This window comes from Daphnia pulicaria, chromosome 1, assembly GCF_021234035.1.
Source record: "Daphnia pulicaria isolate SC F1-1A chromosome 1, SC_F0-13Bv2, whole genome shotgun sequence".
Classification (NCBI taxonomy): Eukaryota; Metazoa; Arthropoda; class Branchiopoda; order Diplostraca; family Daphniidae; genus Daphnia; species Daphnia pulicaria.
In genome coordinates, this window is record NC_060913.1 from 9,613,872 (window position 1) to 9,636,607 (window position 22,736).

General features: G+C 41.4%; 3 protein-coding genes and 2 non-coding genes across 5 annotated transcripts; 4 read left to right on the forward strand and 1 right to left on the reverse strand.

Moving 5' to 3' along the window:
• Positions 1 to 603: 603 nt before the first annotated feature.
• Trnah-gug lies at positions 604 to 687 on the forward strand. Its single transcript is given in 2 exon segments — positions 604 to 640; positions 653 to 687. It is a non-coding gene; the product is annotated as a tRNA-His (tRNA).
• Positions 688 to 2,481: 1,794 nt separating this feature from the next.
• Trnah-gug lies at positions 2,482 to 2,565 on the forward strand. The gene is given in 2 exon segments: positions 2,482 to 2,518; positions 2,531 to 2,565. It is a non-coding gene; the product is annotated as a tRNA-His (tRNA).
• Positions 2,566 to 3,478: 913 nt separating this feature from the next.
• LOC124346513 (elongator complex protein 3) lies at positions 3,479 to 5,994 on the reverse strand. The gene is made up of 11 exons (XM_046798384.1): positions 5,694 to 5,994; positions 5,545 to 5,634; positions 5,318 to 5,481; positions 5,216 to 5,255; positions 4,998 to 5,144; positions 4,795 to 4,932; positions 4,578 to 4,736; positions 4,428 to 4,511; positions 4,234 to 4,367; positions 4,022 to 4,154; positions 3,479 to 3,940 (listed from the first exon to the last, which is right to left on the reverse strand). Exons 1-11 carry the CDS (start codon positions 5,859 to 5,861, stop codon positions 3,554 to 3,556), a joined length of 1,644 nt encoding a protein of 547 aa, XP_046654340.1. The 5' UTR covers positions 5,862 to 5,994; the 3' UTR covers positions 3,479 to 3,553.
• An 11,091-nt stretch (positions 5,995 to 17,085) lies between these two features.
• On the forward strand, positions 17,086 to 19,986 carry LOC124346810. The gene is made up of 10 exons (XM_046798408.1): positions 17,086 to 17,718; positions 17,791 to 17,974; positions 18,033 to 18,177; positions 18,239 to 18,299; positions 18,372 to 18,529; positions 18,600 to 18,789; positions 18,859 to 18,960; positions 19,056 to 19,167; positions 19,226 to 19,314; positions 19,386 to 19,986. Exons 1-10 carry the CDS (start codon positions 17,340 to 17,342, stop codon positions 19,496 to 19,498), a joined length of 1,533 nt encoding a protein of 510 aa, XP_046654364.1. The 5' UTR covers positions 17,086 to 17,339; the 3' UTR covers positions 19,499 to 19,986.
• A 189-nt stretch (positions 19,987 to 20,175) lies between these two features.
• On the forward strand, positions 20,176 to 22,243 carry LOC124334936. Its single transcript, XM_046789096.1, has 9 exons — positions 20,176 to 20,557; positions 20,628 to 20,811; positions 20,880 to 21,024; positions 21,096 to 21,156; positions 21,222 to 21,379; positions 21,446 to 21,635; positions 21,702 to 21,900; positions 21,963 to 22,051; positions 22,120 to 22,243. The coding sequence occupies exons 1-9, from the start codon at positions 20,176 to 20,178 to the stop codon at positions 22,218 to 22,220; spliced, it is 1,509 nt and encodes a 502-aa protein (XP_046645052.1). The 3' UTR covers positions 22,221 to 22,243.
• Positions 22,244 to 22,736: the final 493 nt, after the last annotated feature.

Consider the following 22,736-nt stretch of genomic DNA (forward strand, 5'->3'; position numbering starts at 1 on the left):
TGACTATTGAGTGGCGTTTATTATAAATCGTTGCGGAGTACGGAATACGATTATTCCTTAGCCATGCAGTTGGTCGAAACTGTTTCATCTTGCTGTTTTAGATTTTTTTTTTTTTCAGTCAGGGTTCATTAAATATTTGAATGAACTTATATCTTTTTCCGAATCATTTCGTGTCGCACGATATAAAATCAAATGGATACCGTACAGCTTTGAGTTGGACGTGTGACAATTCGACGACCTTGTCCGTGTTTACTTTTCATGCTGTTCCAAATTTCTTTTACAGCTTTATGTCATCTTGTTTTTTTTTAATCCATAACCTTTTTTGCGTTTATTACGATTTTTTTCCCTTTGACGGGTGATTTTACAGCATGTAAAATTTTTAAAAGTGTTGCTTGTAACACAGTGGTCAAGTAATGCTTCGGCGATCCGAGGGTGTCGAGCTCGAATAGCATTTTTATGTTGACCAATAATTTGTTTCCAGCACCTTTTTTTTTTTTTTTCTTGATGTGGTTTTTAGAACTGTTAACCAGAGCGTTAACTATTTTTAAAATACAACTCAGGGCTGGTCAGATATTTCCCGATTTCAGGCTTGTATCTTTCCAAGCCGTGATCGTCTAGTGGTTAGGACCCTACGTTGTGGAGTCCAGCAAGACCGTAGTAACCCAGGTTCGAATCCTGGTCACGGCACATTGTTTGCATTCGTTTCAACAATTTATTTATTCCTGCTCCATCACTTTTTTTATTCGACCTTACTTGTGATTTAATGGAACACTGTTGATGTCGAGGGAAATAAATGAATCTTGGTCAACGCTTGACGTCAACTAAATTGCAAAAATTTTCAACGTCCTGTTCGTCAGAGGGTCTGGTGTGGGACGCGCAACTTCTTGTTTGAGATTGGTTGTTCAGTTCAGAGATCCCATGGACTTTCATGTAGTTACTGCCTTGGACGCTTTGCATCGTCGTGGATATTGTAATATTCAAGTTGCTCTTGTTGTTTTCTTTTTATGGACCAATTTTCTGAAACAAATCTCTCGTAATATCCTGCGAGATTTGAATAATTTTGTTTTCATTTAAACTGTTGAGTGTTTCTTGGATTTGATGTATGCGTCCAAATTCCTATTAGATTTTACAAACACTGAAACACACAAAGATCTTTCGTTCGCTGATGCGCGTTGTGCACTTCCATTGTTCTACTACGACAGATTTTGTCGATTAAACATCTTGTCTGCCGAGTAGTAATGTTATCCAGTCAAATATTTGATTCAAATAACAACTACAGACTCGTGACATCTATTAGGGGCCTTTTAAAGCTTGTTTTTTTTTTTGTTATCGCATATTTTGTTTTATCAACAGACTTTTTGAAGTTGTTATATAGCGGGAAATCATTACTTAATCAGCTGGCAGTGTGGCGTGCTGCTGTAACCTTGCTTCTGGGGAGCTGAGTTTAGGAATGGTTTATGGCCGAGTTTGCGTGCGAAAGTGCGAGAGACCTAGATGGTCTATCCGGGAAAGCCACCTGATACCCCTGATGTATTCTTCGAATCCATCTCGGGATGCGCTAGCGTATGCGGCCCAGAATTTAATTCTGTAGTGCCTAATAGGATCAAACCTGAATTTTTCGCCTTTCTTTTATGTTGCACATTTTTAGTCTTTCGATTATTTTTTTTCAGAATCTTATAAGATTTCTCATTTACTTCCGTTCGTGAAATTTTATTTCAGAAAATTAAGCAAAACTTAATTCCGAATCGGGTCTCTGCTAAACGCTACATTATCACACTTCTTTATCAGTTATCATTGCCTAGCTTTGTGGCGACACTTCAAGAAAAAATTGTAATTATAAAAGTTTTACCTTTGTTTCAGCCTTAAAATGTGCTATCGTAAAACAAATGCAACACGAAATTCGATTGTTTCAATTGTTTTTAATTTTTTCGTTCGGCAAAATCGTTAAAGAAAGTTGCAGTCGCAGTTATGGGATTAAAAAAGTAAAACACAGGGACATACGCACATGTTCTCGTTGTTCAGGTACAATCTGATAAAATCGCTGTAATGCAATTACATTTATCATGCTGAACGTATCGTCTTTTTTCCTCCGAATGGTTTCGTGTAGCTGCAGCACGAAACATCAAATGGACTTGCAGTGTTTTTTAATTGAAATAAAACTTCGAGCCACGTTCTAGTGATAATCGGACACTTTTTCCTTGTTTTGTTCCCCCCTCTACCATTTTTGGAATTTTCAGGAAGAATTGGTTGCATCATTACAACTGATGATCTCCAGATTGGGCCTTTTTCTTGTACTAACATTGGGCTTTTTTCCCCGTCTTTTAAAGTTACCGCAAATAAATATTTTTCTGTTTGCCAATAATTTGTTTATAGCTCCCTTTTTTGATTTTGCCGAATGTAATTAATGACAGTTAGTCACAGCATTCGAGATTTTTAAAACAAGACTTTCGTCTTATTTTTCTTTCGATTGAGGTTTTTTAAGCCGTGATCGTCTAGTGGTTAGGACCCTACGTTGTGGAGTCCAGCAAGACCGTAGTAACCCAGGTTCGAATCCTGGTCACGGCACGCTGTTTTTAGGTGACTACTAATTTATTTCTGCTCCTTTAGTTTACTTTGAGATTCAATTCAATCAAAACAGTTTTACCAATGATTCAATGGAACAGGGATTCTTATTCGTCTTTACGTTGCGGTACTATTCACTCTTTAAAATCCCGCGAAATTTGAATTAATTTATACATTCAAATTTTTAACTATTTTCTATTTACTTTTCAATTAAACTTTTTTCAAATTTTTGTATTTCTATTGTATTTACGTTTAAATATTCGCAAACACATATCAAACATATTTCGTTCGCTGATGCGGTCACGCATTTTCATTGTTCCGTTCGTACAGATTATATTTTCAAAACTAAACTTTTCTTTCTGGCCATGGCTGGTATCACACTTTTTATCACTTCTTGCCTTTTGCAAAATTAATATAAAGCCGGAAATCACTATTTGATTAGCTGGCAGTGTGGCGTTCTGCTTTAACCCTGCTTCTGGGGAGCTGAGTTCAGGAATGGTTTAAGGCATAGTTGGCGTATGTAAGTGCAAAAGACGAGATGGTTTGTCCGGGCTGGATGGCTCGATGGCCCCGTCCCAAGTCCTCGATGGCCGACTAGCTGGAATGGAAATAATCTCGGGTCACGCTGCTGCGTATGCTGACCGCCGACCGCTCGAGTGACGACTCGTTCTTCGTCGTTCTGACGTGCCTAATAGGATCGAACCTGAATTTTGGTCTTTCTTTTTATGTTGCACATTTTTAGTCTTTCGATTCATATTTTTCAGAGTATTACATAATATTCCATTTACTCCCGTTCGCGAATTTTATTTAAAAAATTTAGCAAAAATAAAATTCGCAACAAAAGATTCAGGTGCCTACTGGGCTTACTTTTTTTGGCAAAACCTTGATCACCATAACATTTATGCAACTCATGTAATAGTAAAGAAAAAAAAATATATTTCCAAAATCATGTATTCTTTTTTTTTTACACAAAGATATCAGGATAAATGACCTATTTCAGCAATTTCGTCATGTAAGGGCCTTCAAGTTCGTAACCCAATTTTCGGTAATAATTTCGAGTCCCAACTCCAGAGATGACGGCAATTTTGAAGGACTTGTGCTCTTCTTTGGATATGCGTGCCGCTTCCTCCATCAAAAGTGTTCCGAAACCCTGGTGTTGAAATTTTCTCGGGTCTCTGCCACTAACCGGTACAACACTGCCATAAACGTGTAGCTCTCGAACAATTGATACTCCTCCTTGTAACTCTGGGCGGAAAGCTTGTGGCGAACACTTGCGTAGTCGTAGCAAACCGATCAAAATGTCTTTTTCTGGATCTTCATACGAAAGGAACGTCTCCCATCCACCATTAGCGACGTAGTCTCGACGAATCAATTCGACCTAATCAGATTTGGAAATGTTGTAAATTCAGTTCTTTTTTCTTTTGCGATGGCTGCAGAGGTAAAGATTTAATGTACTTACTTCATAAGGACGGACTTTATGATGCACTTCTTGAATTCCTACTTCTCTGGTCCTGACATCTCTGCAATCGATTCCAAATTCGACCATTCTCGCTAATGCCAATTCGCGAAGGTTACCGTTTTCTACTCCAGAGCTATACGGGGGGATTCGATGAATGAAGTTTAATTTCTGCGTAAAACTTTTGCATTGCAACTACAATTTGGGTAACCTACCTTACAAGTGGCATAGGAATATCTCTCTGTACTCGGTAAATTCGGGTCCACGGGGGTACCAATGCCAAAATTTTTGCTACAAGATCGACTAAAACATTCGGATGATAGGATCGGTAACGGCCTGTTTTCCAGAGCTAAAATAAAATTTTGTTTTGTACTTTTACGACCATTAACTGTATTTAATTGAAAGTTACCTCGTACAGACCAGTTCCTCGAATAACCAGTGTAGGATAAATTTTTAATCCATCAGCTCTAAACAGAGGATTCTCAAAAAATTCCTGTAAAGTAAAAAATCGATTTTCAGAATTTGTTTTAAATCATGTAAAGTAAAAAGGGAATCTTACAATGAATTGATCAATATCTCTTTCTAAACCGATGTTTGGCAAATCTGGCATCATGTGAGAAACAATTTTGAAACCAGAATCTTTTCCCAAATGAAAGCTTTCACACACAGCCTTAACGGTGTGGCCTCGATTTGTGTCTCGCGCTATGTCTTCGTAAACCTAATGTAAAGCTAGTTAATAATGACCGTCTCTGAAATTCAATTTTGAGCTTGATTACCGACTGAACCCCAATTTCCAATCGCGTGCAGCCATATTTCAACATATCAGACTGGTGTCGTTTCAAACAGTAATCGGGTCGTGTTTCGATCGTGATTCCGATGCATTTGGTCAGGCTTCTTTCAGAGTATTCCACAGCCTTGGAATTTAAAAAAAATCAACCAATGTTTAGGTTCTCTAAGGGAACAAGTAAATTTTTCGCACCTGATTCACATCACTGCTGGTATGACCGGATAGAGCGTCATGCAAGTTTCTGATGAAATAATCCCTGTAATCTTCCGGAAGCGACATGAAAGTTCCTCCCATTACTATGAACTCTACCTTGTCCACACTATGGCCAAGCTGCTTCAGCTGTAACGCAAATGAAAAACATTGTTATCAGAAGCAATGATTGGTAAAAATCGACGAAATGCAATGCTTACCTGTTCAACTCTTTGTCGTGTTTGAAGATACGGGTTGTACCTGCAACATATTTATTTTTAAATGAATGCTTTCTAATAAAAATGGAATTTACAATAAATAACCTGGCTCTGATGGCACGCATAGAGGTTGGCTCGTAACCAGTGTAGGATTGAGTAGAATATTCAAAGTCTGAATCAGGTCCTCCAGGACAGTACACACATATGTTTCCAGTCATATTAATGTGAGGACATCGGTGAGGCTTACACATAACAGCGACAACAGCAATCTAAAAAACAATGGTGTGGATCTCATTAAAATTGTAGAAATTGTGTTTAAAAATGTCTCGTACCCCACTAGCTGTTCGAATTGGTTTGGCTTTCAGTTTGGGAACCAAAATTTTCCTGTGTTCAAGGGGTACTGCAGCGATGATGTCAACCAACTGGAGAATGGAGAAACGAGTAAAATTACCAAACATATTTGCAAAGTTTCTTGACATACCTTTGGTGTAGATGGCAAACCATACTTGGAAGAAATCTGTGTCTTGATCTTATTAAGGTTCAGATCTTTTCCACTCTCATGGGCTTTTAATAGTTCTTGGATAATGTCACTGATTGCCAGCACAGACAATTCAATGAGCGAAAACTTGGAATATTCAGCTGGAGGCATATTGATTTAGTGATTATTAACACACTCAATTGTGACTTTTGTAATTTGTTTTTCGTTCTTGTCGATGATGAAACAAAACAGCATGAAAACAGTAAAGGGGCAATAGCCTAGCAGACAATGAAATCTGGACACATGTGGAGTCGGAACTATTCCGCTTGGCGCTGCCGTAGCTTTCGGAAGGACAGGGATCGGCAAAAAAACAAAAAGATTGCGCGAAGTTTAAAATTGATCGTAATTTTGCTTTTACAAATCTCATATTTTTTTTACTGATGACGTGATGAGCACCATTTTCTGTAGTGTACGAAATTGCTTCAAGATCTTCAATTCAATTCAATTCAAGCTTAGTACGATTTTATTGGCTTTGATTTTAACCTTTGGCAAAAAAATTTCCAATGAAATTATACGGGGTATAATTTAAAGTTTTAAAATATTTCATTTCAAAACGAAGGAATAAAAGCTTAAAAGTTTTCTGTAATTTTGAGATGAACGTAAAATGATTTCTAAACGAAAAAAAAAACGAAAATATTGATCGCTAGATGACGTTTGCTTGCGTCGCTTTTCCTCCTCCGATGAAAAGCTGTTTGACTGGATTTGTTTTATATTATTCGGAACTGGGGTGAGGGATAAAAAGGGGGAGGGGAGAAACCGGGAGAGGAGGGTGGGGGGACGCTATGCGAAACGACGCTCAGCTTCTCTCGTGTTTTTACGATTGCGCGCAACGAAAAAGCTCCGGGAGCTTTATTCGCAAAGTCTCGTGTGTGACAGCGCATCGCAGCCTGTTCCCGGTTTGGATTGATGGCCGATAATAATTCAGATGAAAGGCGACTGGACCCCCGTATTTATTACGACCTACCATTAAATTCTCTCAAACCCTCGGTCCCTTTTTTTTCTTCTTCTTCATTTTATTGGATTCAAGATTTAGCTCTCTCTCTCTCACCCTCCACGATGGGGGTGATGCCGTGATGGAGAGGAGATATATCTCAGCTCTTCACATCAGGTCCATCATCAATTTATAGCAACAGATTGCGTGAGAATTCACGTTGCCATGGACGCTATAGCGCCAAAAGGGATGAAGTAATAGTAGTCATCTTGGCTACACAATGCGGTCTTGATGCTTCAACTTTATAGAGAGTGAAGGGTAAAAAATAAATCGACGAGGAGGACGGAGGAAGAACTCATTTCATTTCCGGCTTTCGACGAAGCACGCGCTGCCCGCGCTCGCACTTTTTACGACGTATTCAATCCCGTTGACTTTTACGAGCCCAGGAGAGTTTTGTTACGTTTTACACTGGATGCGAGGATGGCTACTATTTCGTTGCTGTTTTTTTTTTTACTTTTTTTCCGTCTTTTTTCTTTCCTTTCGCCCCTGTCTGTATGTTGTGGGGGGTTTGTTGTTTGTGTGTGTCTCCCGACAACACACACACAAACACACCACACACTCCCCTGGACAGAAAAAAAAACACGTGTTTTTATGGATTTCAATCGAGTCTTATTCAAAGGTCCTTTTTCGTCCTTATGCTTTCCCCTAATCTCAGCCGATCAAAACCCATCGTAAAGACATTATGACCTCGTCAAACCCTCCAGAGCGGATATCCCTTTCACTAAAAATTTATGTGTTAAAGTAGAAAAGGATTTTTTTTTTGCGCGAAAAAACGATGAACGTGGGATCCGTTTGCGTCTCGTTTTGTTGCTCTGATTTGATAGTCTTTTACTCTTCTCTCGTCTCCTAGCGCTGTACTGTGTGTACGCTAGACTATTGTGCGTCTACTGATATGTCTGATATAACCCGGACAATGTATTCAAGGAATGGCGTCCCGAATGTTTTTGTGTCTGTGCTGTGTGTGTCTACAAACGATCGGCGCTCCTCTTTCATTGAGCGGGTCCGTTAGGGTTTAGTGTTGTGCTTTGACAAAAGATGCGTGTAACTATTACAGCAGGCGCGCAGCATCACGAGGAGAATAATAAGAATTCTTATCTCTGAGAAAGTGAACTGATGGCACCCAAACAAAACGACGCCAGGGCGATATATAACGAAGTTATAAAAAAATAAATAAAATGTTTGTGTGTGTATGTACGTGTCTGTCGCAAGATGTCGACCGTCCGAGATCAAAACACAGCGATTAAGCGAGTTTTCACTGTGGCGGCATCAGAGATGTACACACACTAGAGACGCTGCCAATAACATTAGCATAAAATGCAAATCGACACAAGAAAAGTTTGGTATTGGTTCTTGTTTTTGCTCAATGCTCACGTACAAAGTTGGCCATCTGCGACGACTTTGTACGAAAAACAACCTCCTCCCCATTTGAGCATATTGGAAGGTATACAGACATACGTATACGTACGAGTATAGCTAGAGAGAGAGATTGGGTTGATATCAATCGACCATGTCGACTGTAATATTTGATCAAAGTAACGAGCTAATGGAAAACACAGAGACTGACATAGTCTCTGTGACAGTCTTTGACAAACAAGAACCAGCGCGAGGGTATATAACAAGGTATAATCCCGACGAATGCAAACATGGGACAACAACGCTATATACGTATATCTAACCATAGGCAGGAAAGTGGAAAGGGATGGGGGGGATGGGATGGGGAAGGGGGGTTGGTAGAAAGAGAGGGAGTGCGGTAATCACCGGGATGGCGTTCAACATCTGACAGTTTGAGTCGCCAAGGCAGAGCTAGAGCTAGAGAGAGTCTGCAGGTTGGAATTCCCCAGACAGTAGCTTCATCGACGATATCTGGAGAGAGGGGAATGAAAGTGTACGCGAGACGAGAGACATAGTGCGCATAACAGTTTGACGGGATCGTTTGGGCAAATAACAGTCTGAAAGGAAGCGTCGCGACGTCTAAACATGGGCCAAGAAAAAGGGAAGCGACGCCATTTCAAAACTACGCCAACCATTTGTCTCTCCGTTTCTCTCCGTCTCTCGATCTTTCTCCCCCAAACTGTTTGTACACATTTCCCATGCAAATGTTCATTCGGGCGTGCACTCTCTACCCCCGGCGTCTCTTCACTTTGAAAACTGTCCCGTGAAGACGACGACTAGAGACTTTCCATATGACTCTTTTGTCATATCTCATGTGACGTCCAACATCTTTTCCCTTATTTTTATTTCACTCCCAAAAGTTTTTATTGATCCGCTTTCGCCGAGTTCTTTGAAGTTGATAACGGATTGAATTTCAGCTTCATTAAACTTTTCTTTTTCGATTCTTTTATTGGAAGATCAGGTTCCTTATTTTTTTTTATTAGTTTCGATTCTCGTTTGACTAAATCCTTTTTCATTCGAATTTTTTTTTACGACAATCAATTTGAGTGAATCAATCAAAATGAGAGAAATTTGGTTGCGTCATTCAAAATCCGTTCCGTTTTGGTGGCCTCTAATGTGGTATACACGCAAAGGGGCTGAGGCCAATATCAATGACAGGTGATAAATGATGCAATTCGATCAAGTGGCCGATACATAGGCGCAGAGACGAGGGCCACTTTGGGTCTGCGCCGATCTTATTATTTAAATCGAGCGCGCCCGACTCGCGGTCAGATTGGGATACCGGAAAAGGGATCATCAGAGCACAAAAGGAGAAAAAAGGAGCTCTTGTGTCCACCCACCCAAACTCTTTTCTCCTATAGCTACACAAAAGGATGTTGAGGGGGAGGCGAAAGGGAGGGTGTGGATAGAGAAAAAAAGTAAACATTCAACAGCCGACCAAATAACACACACACAAAAAAAGAATGAGCGAAGCGGTTTGACCATTACCGGACCGTGAACGAAAAGAATCGAGTGGTTGAGCCAATAATGATGGGGGTGGTGGTCTTGTTTGTATTTGTCGCAGGATCTTTTTTGAGAGTTGCGAGGACGTCGACTCTCCTATCCTAACCCTTTTGTCATGTTAATCTCGATCTCATCTCTCTGACTGATGACGAGTGAGAGTCTGAGAGCTGGATGCTTATTATTTATTCCGGCCGGAAGTTTCGACGCAGCTTCCGTTTTTTCGTCGCGTGTGTCTGGTGTGTGTTGCGTCTCTCTCCCTCGAGTGAATTAATTAAAAACGAACAGAGAGACTCAAATCGAGAAAGTTAATTATGTCTTTCCGGGATCGGCGCCAAGGATCGTTAAGAAACGATCGTAAAGGCAAAAGAAAAGGGTCGTCGTCTCTTGGTCTTATACGTATTTATAATTTATACGCCACCGTACACCAGGCAGTCGACTGTAATATTTATTAGAAGCGTTTCAGCTCGACTAGTTTTAATTATGGCGCTAAACAGTTTTGCCAATAATCAAGGGATCAGAAAAAGGCTCACAGAGAGTGATATAACGGGCGGGCGGGGTCGGTCGGTCGAGATAGTAAATACAGGCTATATCTATATGTCGGTTGATCCCCATCATCAACGTAGTAGGGCGGTAGTAGGGGGGCAGGTCCAGCAACAGAGGCCAGGAGCTTTTCTTTTTCGCTCGCTGGATCAAATGCCACCGGTCCGGAGAAGCTCGTCGTACGTTAAAAGAAAGATAGTGGGCGCCGTAGTCGTAAAAACTGGTGCAGAACTGAAAATATATCAGACATGTCTAAGAGACTTATAGATCCTTGCAATATAAAGCAGCAAGGCTGGGCTCCTGCTCCTGCTATGATATACTATTTTCTTGTACACTGCGAAGGTTGTTGATATATCAACTCTTGAAGGGGGGTGGGAGGAGGAGTAGCTGAAAAGAAAGGGGGGCAGGGAAGGGATTTAATCGACTGGAATGAGACCAAAAAAAGGATCGAAGCCAACCGAGTCAATAGAGAGAAGCCAGTCTACTGTAGTGGTGGGTGTGTACAGGCGACCGTTTATGCCTGTCTCAAATGGATCTGCCTCTATCGTTTTCTGTGATGTAATAACTAACTCGTCGTCGTCGTCGTCCCATTCCTATGCCCAACAGCTTTTTCTCTCGATTCAATTACAAATGATATTGCAGCTGGCGGTCGCCAATCAACTATTAGAAGCGTCGATTAGATGAATTTGACCTCGTCGTGTTCTTATGCATCGAATTGCGAGTCCTTTTGAGCAAGTCCCTAATGGACTCCGATCTACACCCAATTCTTCTGTTTTTTGATAGCGATATTATAGGCTGCGCAGCACTGGAATATCGCTTTAATCTTATCGTCGTAAAAAAAGAGAAAAAACTAACCCGGAGAGGAATTATACGATCGAGGAATAAGAACGGGGCACGTTTCTAACAAGTTATGGCAGTTGGTGGTGGTGGTCTAGCTGGGGAAAACTATAAAAATGCGATGCATCAGAAACAGATATAGGATTTAATGTCACATCGCATTGCGCTCGGGTTTGATGTCTTTGCGCATGAATACATCAAATGTTCCTGCACTCTCTCGGTCTCTCTATGAGCCAGGACGTATTGTACGCGGGCACATCCACAGCGGGAGGAAAGGCGGATGTACAGGGCCATACATGTCCATCATATATAAAAATGGTTATTGATAAAGCATAATAATAAACCGCCGCAATGTCTAGATAAAACCCAGGAAGAAGGATAGAAAAAGGGAATAATAAAAATAGAAGAAATAGAAGAAGGAAAAAAAGAGACGAGCTTCCATATTGGGCCGGCGACCGTCGTCCGTCTAAGAAAAAGTTGATTGAATCATAGTCGGCACAAGTTCAGTCTCTCTCTCTCTATGCGATATAATAAATATATACACGAAGAGGAGGAGGAGGCCACCTCACCCCATCGTCTATGGAGAGAGGGAGGGGGAGGGCCTAACTATAACGACGGTGACGACGTCGAGCGGCGGGCGGCAGCTTTCTGGCCGTCGCAGAGCCCTGCAACGAGGAGCAATCATCATCGTTTTCTATCCCTCTGTGTATGTTTACTACCCGGTCGTCAAAGTCGAGCGTTATGGCCGCTGCTGAGCGTATTTCTAGAGACGACAATAGGGGCGAGCGAGTCCCCACATTGCGCCCAGGCCGCACATGTGGGAAACGGTAGTCCAGTCTATGGACACTATACTATACACTATGTAGAGTGTAGTGTTAGTAGGATCGATTTGGACGACCACCATCAAAGTCGCCATCAACTAAACAAAATAAAGGGGGGGGGGGGGAAGAAGAAGAAGAAGATGGTGCGACGCTATGCATGTTAAGGAGGATGACACCATGGAATAAATTCAAAGTAGGGAAAACTATTTGAACTTTGGCGGTCGTCAAAAATGTGTCCTTTTTTTGAATCGAGCGCCAAAAACTTTTTTTCCACCTTCCGACTCGTAAAAAAAAGGAGCCGATGAATAACGAATGGAAGAAAGAAATTTATAAATATTTTTTTAAAGGGGGGCACTTTACACTGTAGGGACGTGGACAATGTTTGCTAACGTCCAAGTCAGTCAGACGAATTTTATAGCCTGTCGATGGGACCTATTTATATGCAACTTAATGGAACGTTGCGAGGAGAGATAGTGTCGAAAAGAGCGGCGCACCCATTCTTCTTCTGGTTGCAGCGTCTTGGTGCTGGTGGTGTCAGAATATTTTTACGACTCGATATTTAGTAGAGTATATACCGCCACTTCCCACGACATCTGTACCCTGTCCAAGTTTAACAGTCTGAAATTGATTTTTGTTCGAGTTCATTTTCTCCCGAGTTTTTTTTATCACCTACGAATTTAATGATCCACAAATCAGATGTTTCCCAGGTGCTGGCCGAAATGATTTTTTTTTTTCCCAGCTCGAGCTGATGATGCGCTCTTTATTATAGTTGATATTGTAACAAATGAATCAGATAGGTGTGAGAGATGTGTGTGTAATCCACTTAGGAGGGAACTTGATTGCTGTCGATCCTGCAGTTGTATATTGAAATCTAAACACTATGTCACACCTCCCAGTGGGAGTGAGGGGGGGTTTGAGCATCTGTCTGTTGAAGAAGAACCATTTATAGCATTTACTAGATAGACAGCAGTGTCAGCGCACTCTTGTTTATTTCAATTCTGAGCTCAACTCCTCCTACTATATTCTCTCGTCGTCAATTGATGGCAGGTTATTTGGTTGCATAACAAGACCCCCGCCTTTTTTTTCAAACAAAAAAAGACGCGCCGGTCGCATCATGTTGCTGCGGCGGAATACGTAATCCGGCTGGTCTTGAATAGAAACTGAAAGGGAGCGTTCACAATTCATTAATCATCTGTCAGATGAGAGGCAAAGTTGCGACAGTATTTTCCTCCATTTCTTTTTTCTTTTCTCCTTACACATCCCACAGACATTGTACACACAGAAAGAGGGGGGGAGAGTGGAATAAGATTCGCCCTCCTCTGCCTGTCATTCAAAGCCATCGTCTCTCCTTACTATTGCGCGACTTTTTTTCCCTGTTTGTTTCCCAAATATATAAAGACCAAGGGGAGGACTGCTGGGCTGGCTGCTCTTATCCACTTTGTCGTGTTGCGTCTCTCTCTCTGCGGTGACGCGTGGCACAGGATAGACTCATCGACACATGTGTGTGCACAGACCTCTTTTGTAATCTACGCTCTCTACTAGAGAAATCGAAAGTTGAATGAAAAAGAGAACTGGATGAAATAAACATCCGGAATAATACAAGTTTCTAGTGCACAGCGAAAAAGCGACTAGATCATTTATTATGTAAAGATGTCAGAGGCTTGAGGAGAGAGAAATGGGAAAAAATAGTCTGCGCCGGATCTTATACTATTCCGTTGCTCCCCCCCTTTTCCAATAATGTCAAATCCAATTCTTCCGCTGTTGTTGTGAAACGGAGTTTAGTGTTGAACTTCCGTTCAGGAATTCGACTCAAACTGCAGCCGAGCACATCAACGTTTTCCTTTTTTTTATTTGACTAAAAACCGACGGTTGGAAATGTCCCAGCCAAAATGTTTACGGTAACTGAAACGAGTTTAAGCAACTTTCAACCTCTGAAAGCTTTTTATTCCCTTTTTCCTCTATTACTATTTAACTACAGTCAAAATAATAAAACATAACAAAAAGGCTTTTTTTTTATTGAGGGCTAATACTTTTGACGAAAAATCTTTTACCTTTCAAAGCATTACAAGTCCTATATGCTCATATTCTATTGATATTGGGATAGAAGGACCATTAGATTTATTTTGACTTCCATTAAAGGTCCAATATAAGTCCTCATCCAATTCGATAAAACATTTTTTCCTACTTGATTCTGTCCTCTTCCCCCCTCCACCAGAAATCCTAAATTGTCCATTCTCTTCGGTTATAAAGGCCCGTGTTCAACTCGGTATGACTCTCTGTGTCTTATATGTGTTCATAACCGACCGGACACACATTGCCCCACGAGCTTTTCTTCTGGAACAAATAATGCGACTACAGCACACGAGTCTAGACCATAGTCAGACTATATAGTCTCTTTAGCGTTTATTTTTATATTTATTTATTTTTTTGTCTTTTGTGTGTGTGAATGTTTCCGGAACTTTTGTTTGCTGGATATAGGCTGGTCATTCTCTCTCTGTCTATGAGCGACTATGTTCTATGTTAGACTATTACGCGTGTATTATTATTGGTGTGGACGCGTATAACTCCATAAAAATGGGACCGACGCCGATCTCAGCTATACCAAAAATGGCCCTTTCCGCGTTTCTCTCCTTTTTTTTTCCTGTTTGAGGGGGTTGTGTTTTTGTACTCCCCCTCCTTTATAGGGCGTGTCTCGATAGATGGATATATATGTATACGGAATGAACTTCCGTCGTGACCGTCGTCGTCGTCGCCCGATCGGAATAAGCCAATCTTGCCCAGCAGAGTTGTCGCAGCAGCAGCTCTTAATATCTATTGATACACATTTTTTGTGTCGGCTGGCCGAGTGTAATATTCCGGTGCGGAAGGAGCTAAAAGAGGGACGAAAAAAGCTGCTAAAAAGGGAAGTGAAAAAGTCTAATCCGGAAAGAAGCTCTTTCTTTCTCTCCCCTTATATAAGAGAAAAAAAAAAAAGGTTCGCCCGTCGATGGACCATGTCCAGCATCACCATATAGAGCCCAAGCTGTCGTCAGAGAGTTCCACCCTGTCACATGTCCTTGCTCACATCCTTTTCTGTTTTGCCTGACGGCCGACGCTCGGCGATTTAGACGGGCCGGCGACAAGCCATGCACTTGTCCGTGTAACAATCTAATGCGCTCAGAGGATATAAGGAGAGCCGAACACATTGCCCAGTCCAGTCGTCCGCTGTCGGATTAGCTTCTTCTTTTTCTTTCCTCCGTCGTCCCTCGACGGCGGTTCCCTTTTCTCTCTCTCCCCTCCGCGCCCACCAGATCCGCATATTCTCCCGTGTCCAGTTGACTGGAACCGATACTACTCAGTTTGACTTGATAACAATTGAATCGAATGCCGTCAGCAAACACACTGAGGCTCTGCACACCATTTTATTGGATGTTTTTAATGAACTTTTAACGGACTGCGGGATGTTGGCCAACTTCCCAATTGCACGGCGGTTCAGTAGACTGGACATTCTCTAGCTGAAGTATATATATATCATTTAGATATCCTCGCGCACACGTACACAAGCTGTGTATCTCTGACATTGTCCGAAAAACGGAGCGGCGAGATCATAAATCACGGAGATGATCAAGTCCCCTGTTGCGTCACATGATACAGCGAGGCTTTATCATAGAATCTGGACCCTATCGAGCTCTGCTCTCTTTATCTCGTTTTCTTTTCTCCATGTCATCAATCGAAAGGGCATCACGGTCCACTGCCACTACGGACAACAACAATCATCAACTTTTCCCTCTTTTGCAGCGGTCATCCCGCAAACATTTGTATCAACAGTTATATACCTTTAGACTACATTGCATCGTGTAGGCTTTAGCCGTAACAATGGAGATTGAAAAGCATTTCCATTCGATTCAAAACCCAAGTGTTTTTCATGTGACTGGGGTGGGTGGGATGGATAATGGCGTCATGATGGATGATTGGCTCTCGATTTCCGCTTTCTGCCGGGATCCTCCTTCTTCATACAGATTGTAGAAATGCTGCATTTGATTCTCCGTTTTGATACGTAATAATATATATAGATTTTTTTGGGGTGATCCCTCCCGTCAATGATTTATGTCTTTATAAATCATCAATGCGTAGTCCGCCTACCTCGGCTCGGCGTAGCGCCGTCAGAGACACGCGACCTGTGCAGCACATTCACGGGCGATTTTTTGTGTTGATTCTGGCCATCAATCCGGTGACGCCGTCGATCGACGAAGGATTCCAACAATCGATGATGCCCAAACAAAAAAAGATGGAAATAAAACGGTCCAGTTTTTTATTTTCTTCTTATTTCCAGGGGATATTATTATATAAAGACGGGCCAACTCATCGGACGACATGGGGATGTGCATACAGATGTGTGTGTACGGGCATATAAACGAGTGTTTGTTTGTATTTACCCTCGGCCCCACTTTCGCCCTTCAATCATGACCACTCAATCCTCCTCCCTCTTCTTCGCACACGCGTCCAGCCCCAAAAAGGAGAAAATCCCGTTTGGTTATAGACATGCCGGACTAGAGATGGCGCTTATTTCTCCTCCCCATCGAAAGTTGTTCGTCCCTTTTTTTTCCGTCCGTCCGTGTTTTCTGCTCAAGTGAACGCCATCGCTCAAACCGAGCGCACGCTGTCCGTCAGCGCGTTGGCCCCGCTTTGCTGCAGCAAGTCGGTCCCTTTCAAAATGCAATTAACGAATCAATCATCGACCCATTCGTACAGGATATTCCTTCCTTTTGTTGTGTCTAGACTCGTATTTGTAGTGTAGGCTGGCCCACGCAACAGTATGTTTCATGCACAATCGAAGGAATCAATCCTCTGGTGATTCCGGCGGATGGCGACAAAAGCCGCGGTCATCCGGTCCGAATAAAAATGTTATGTACCATATATTCCGGTTATTGTAATTCGTAATGTAATTTCATCTAAACTGGGCGCCAAAAACATGGTATCAACATCAATAGACTTTATTTCATTGATTAAGTGTCAAACTATAATCACTTAAAATTCACATGAGATAAATTGAATCGGGGAAATTTGCTGATGTTTTCATTCAAAGACTTTTTTGGCTTTTGGTTCGATATGACTTGCGGTTATGTTTTTGTCGAGATGGAATAGGTATATATGGGCTGGACACCATAAACAAGTTGACTAATAATAATGTCATGTAGTCGGTTGACTTATTTTGCGGTTGCGTAGGAGAACAAAAGGGTTAGCTAGCTACGTTATATATATTGCCGGCTTTTAATGAAATTGGTCTCCGATCTAGTGTCTTGCGTTGCCCGGCAGCAAGGCAATAACAAATCGTCTTTTTATAGACGCGGCGGCACTAAGCCCTAATGAGTTAAGTGATGGATGTGGTCCCTGGGTATTGATGCGTCGTATTGTTGTGGGCTCGCCCTCGAAAACAGCACTCGATAAGTGAACCGGACAATACCATAACCGCCACCAGTCAAAGGGTTCGATTTGCCCTCCGGGTGTGGATTCCCAGTCTCGATCATGTTGGACAAGAGTGTAGTAGGGGTCCAACCGCGAATTGTTTGGACATTAGACGACATCAAAACCAAAGAACTGGAAGCCATGGAAAAGGAAGAAGAAGAAAATGACAAGTGGATGGAATTCGCTGGACGGTCCACTTGCGCCGCAGTGGTCCATCTGGGCGAGAAATCGCAGCCGCTGCCCGTGAAAATCGTTTGGCGGATCACCTTGATCGTCGGGGTCATCCTGATGATTGCCTCCACTTACTTCTCAGCTTCGTCCTTCCTGAGCTTCTCCGGCAATAGCGAAATGATGCTGCAAACCGATTCCGACAGCTGGATCGAACATCCCAATTATCACATTTGCACGTCCAACACTTTCAATCTGACCATCCTCAAAGGTTTGATGATTGATTGTGTTGATTGTTGAAATTTAATTTTTGAATTAATTTTGGTTTTATTTTGGGAAACAGAGTTGGGATTCGTCGATGCCGAAATGATTTCCTATTTGCTACTGACGACGTCCTTGTTTGTCGTCTCTCCTGCCCTCCTGCAGAACGTTGAAAGACAGCGCCAGTTGGAGATGAAATTTGACAAAATTGTGGAACAAAATGGAATCGAAGATGTCGCTGAAATCCTCCAACGAGCCGTGCTCCAGTAAATTCGATTGATCTTTCGTTCAAAGGCCGATTGGCAATAATTGGAATTTCTTTAGGTGTGAAGACATCATCGCCGGTTGCATTTCACCCAGCGTTTACATTGACGGTGCCGACTGTTGCAAGACATATTTCCCGAGGGGAAGTTTCGCGTCATCGACAGGAGCTTGCGTCACCACCTTTTCCGCCCCACCCATTATTCAGGTCTATTTAAATTAAGTCCTTAAGTAATTACATTAACTAATTTTTGTATTTTTTTTTTAAGCGTATCCCTTCAATCGGATTCGGATTTGTTGTCCTCGTCAAGGATTCACGGGATTCCAGCGGTAAGAAATTCATTCTTTGATTTCTTTCCTTTTAAGCCAAAGAGTAGTATTAATAACAATTTAATTCCGCAGCGCTGGATAATTCGATAATCAATCCGATCATGGCCAACCAGAAGGGAGTCATCTTTACAGCTGCCGACAAGTGGACCGATCCGATGGTGGCTTTGTTTCAAGACCGGCACTACACTCGCGTTGGACTGTGGACCTCTATCGCCATCTCCAGAACAACAGTAAGACCCCACCATCTTTTTTTTATACTAAATTATTTCAATCGCCTTATGCTCTGACGTACGAGCGCAGGTTAACGACGAGGAAATTATGCAATCGTTGATATCTCATAAAATTTGCGCCCAACGGGATGCGCAAAACACTTTCCTTCATTTGGTGCCGGGTTTCGTCAACTATACGGAAAACAACTGCGTTTATGCTAACCGTCAGCAAAGAATTGTCGACGCATCCAAATGTCACCTTTACTTTTTGCCATACAAAGGTTAAACGTTTGGTTATCAACTACAATTTGACATTGTAGACACCCTATAGGGGAATTGGTATATTTCAGGTGATTTGCCATCGTGTCGTCCGCAGCAAGTATTAGAATTCGTGCACAAGGTTATAGTCGGCGGGGAAACGTACTTGAATCCGGTTTTCCGATACTTCCCTGGTAATAAAAAAAAAGTTACTTTTTTGAAAAATACTGAAAATCTTAGTTTTCTGAGGCCGATCTGTAACATGAGTTTAATCATATTTGTGCTTAAGGATGCGTCAGTGAATGTTGGAGGGAAACTTACCAATTCTCGACTAGTTACGCCGATTTGCAACTGGCTTCCAATTTCCAATTTGGCAATTGGACCATCACGCCTGATCAAAGGTATAATCCACCTTAGCACTGCGTTCAGATCTAAATGGTGTTTACCTTTTTATTCCAGTAAGCAATTGGCGGTGCTAAATTTCTTTTATCCGACATTCACTCAAAATTTGTTGGTTAATCATTATCCCACCATTAACCAAGGACTTGGTAGGACCTAGAACTTGAAAGTCAAATTTTAAAAAACATAAATTCATGCGATTTTCAATTTGTTTTTCAAGGAATTGTGGGCGGTAACTTGGGCCTATTTCTGGGTGCCAGTATGGTGACCGTTATCGAAGTGGTGGTCTTCGTCTTCACCTACTTCTGCCCATCCAAATGGACACGTGATTAATTCAAATATTGGGCAATCCAATATTTCCCATAGTGGCACAGTCCTGTAGTCAATTTCTTAATTTGAAACCGATCGGTATTCTCTAAAAACCGATATCATTTAGATAGGGTTAAAGTTTTTGTCTCATGCACTAAATGACGAAACACTTTGATGGACATAGGAGATGAAACTATTGATTTGCATTGATATAAAAAATGCAAACATTCAGTTTGAAAATGATATAGTGTCAAGGCAATCACTTAGTTCAGACGACGAATGCGTTGACTCGACACATTTGCTGATGTTTTTATTTGCTTGAAGGGAATTTATTGTGCAATTTGCAGAAGTAGACGAATATGTGGACTGGGCATTAGCCTACAAATTGTCTGAATAATAACGTCTCTTTATTCTGATGACTTTTGCTATTCGTGGGAAGTCAGAAAATGGGTTTGGGTACCATTTTCAACATTGCCAGTCGTCTCTTAACGTTTGCGCATGATTCATGGAGTTGAAATTTTCATAAAGAAACGGGGTAATTTTCAAACACAGCACGATATGGAAGTCCTAATGGATTAAGTTCTAACGGATAACTCGTGCGTGATGTATCGAAACCGCTTAATCGTCGGGAGGGAATCGAATAAACTTAACCGAAAAAACGTCCAGTTCGTGTTGTTCTTGAGTGGCAGCCAGTCTCGAACATGATGAAGAGGAGAATAGTAGTAGCCCCTCGAAGAATTGTCTGGACATTAGACTACCAACCATCCCAAGTGTTTGTCATGCCGAAAAGAAAAGAGAAGAAACGCTGCGAAAAGTGGAGGAAATTCGCTGGACGGTCCACTTGCGCCGCAGTGGCTCATCTGGGCGAGGAATCGCATCCTCTGCCGGTCAAAATCGTTTGGCGGATCACCTTGATCGTGGGAATATTCCTGACGACTGTTTCCACTTACTTCTCCGCTTCGTCTTTCGTGAACTTTGCCGGCAATAGCGAAATGGTGTTGCAAGCCAATTCTGACAGCTGGATCGAACATCCCAATTACCACATTTGCACGTCCAACACTTTCAATTCGACCATCCTCAAAGGTTTGATGGTCTGAATCGGCTTTTTGTGTGTAAGAAAACCTTTTTGATTCGCATTGAATTTCGAGCGCAGAAATGGGATTCGTCGATGCCGAAATGGTTTCCTATTTGATACTGACGACATCGGTCTTTATCGTGTCGCCGGCTCTGGTTGACGACGTGGAACGACAACGCCAGCTGGAAATTAAATTCAACAAGATACTCGCCGATAAAGGCATCAAAGATGTCAAGGAAATCTTTCAACGGGCAGTACTCAAGTAAATTTCTGTCCACAATTTCTTTTTTTCAATAATTTCTTGTAATTTTTTAAAATTGAATGTGTTAGATGCGAAGACATCATCGCTGGATGCATCTCACCCGGCGTTTACGTTGACGGTGTCGATTGTTGCGCCAAATATTTCCCGACGGGGAGTTTCGCGTCATCGACAGGCGCTTGCGTGACTACCTTCTCTACCCCACCCATTATTCAGGTAATTATTCATTTTAATTGTATTCTTGTGTATAATTCTATTATTTTCGTTATTTAAAACTTGTGTCAAAGAGTATCCCGTCCATTGGATTCGGTTTCGTCGTTCTCGTCAGGGATTCACGGGATGCAAGCGGTTTGTATGATCCTTTAATCTTAAATAAGCAGTCGATGATTATCTATCACTGAATCAATTTGTAGGTCTGGATAATTCCATCATCAACCCGATTACGGCCAATCAGAAGGGAGTGGCATTTTCCGTGTCGGACAAGTGGACCGATCCTACCGTGGCGATATATTTGGGCAAACATTACACCCGTATTGGCATCTGGACCTCCGTAGCCCTTTCCAGAAAAACTGTAACACATTTACAACTAATCATCTTCTCGCTAGATTTTAAAAGCATTTTCTCTGCACAAATGGAGATCAATGATGAGGATATCATGACGTCTGTTGTATCCAGAAAAGTCTGCGCTCATCGGAATGATCACGAACGCTATCGCCATTTAGTTCCTGGATTTGGCAACTACACTGAAGAGAATTGTAATTTCGCTGTTCGTCAGAAGCGTGTGACCGAATATGCCAACTGTTACATGATGAACTTACCTTACAAAGGTCTTGATAAATATCGAGTAGCATTTTTCTAGAAAACTGCTTTATTGGCTCTTGTAAATGTTTCAGGTGATTTGCCGTCATGTCGTCCGCAACAAATGCTCATTCTTGATCAACTCGCCAAGACTAAAATGAATCTAAACAACGAAGAATTAGACTGTGTCAGTGAATGCTGGAAGGAAACTTACGAATTCTCGGCCAGTTACGCCGATTTAGAATTGACGACTAATTTCCGTTTTGGCAATTGGTCCATTTCACCCAATCAAAGGTAAAATATTTGATTTGATTATAGTCTTAATTTTTACACTACATGAAATTCTGTTTCTCAAGTAACACCTTGGCTGCTATTAATTTTTACTACCCGAGCTTCATGCAAACTCTGATGGTCAATCATTATCCAACCATTAACCAATGGTTTGGTAGGTTATTTTGCTTTTCTTTGATAAATGTGATCGTTTAAACTAAATTGTTTTATTGAATTTCCAAGGAATTTTGGGTGGCAATTTAGGCCTATTCCTTGGCGCCAGTATGGTGACTGTGATCGAACTTTTGGTCTTTTGCTTCAGTTGTTGCTGTTCTACCAAATGAACAGGACACGAAATGTAATCTCGAAACAAAATAGTTTATTGGACAAAATCAAGTAATATGAAAAGAGAAAATTGTTTTTCACCGTAGTTATTATTAGATTACATTATTTAGCGGCCGTGATGATGGACATATAATTCATTCATACATTGAATATACAGGTTCATTATAGAAAGACTGGTGGGTAGCATATCCAGAAGTGATATTTCATCGTATGGAGCATGAAATCATCTTTAATTCATTATTTGCATGGGGTTTCATAATTGGTCAAATAGAAAACAGTTACGAGAAAAAATAGCGAAGAAGACTGGACAGAGAAAATCGTAGATACTGGACAGAGAAAGTTGTAGCTAAGGAAAAAACAAACATTGTGGATAGTACGAAAAGAGAGACTAGCGAAAAATATTTGGCAAATCAACATTGAGCCGCAATTATTTCACAATTCTTACAAAAGCATTTTCAATTTTATTTTTGTACAGAGTCTACAGTTATTTTAATTTTTAAAAAAAAGATTGTTTT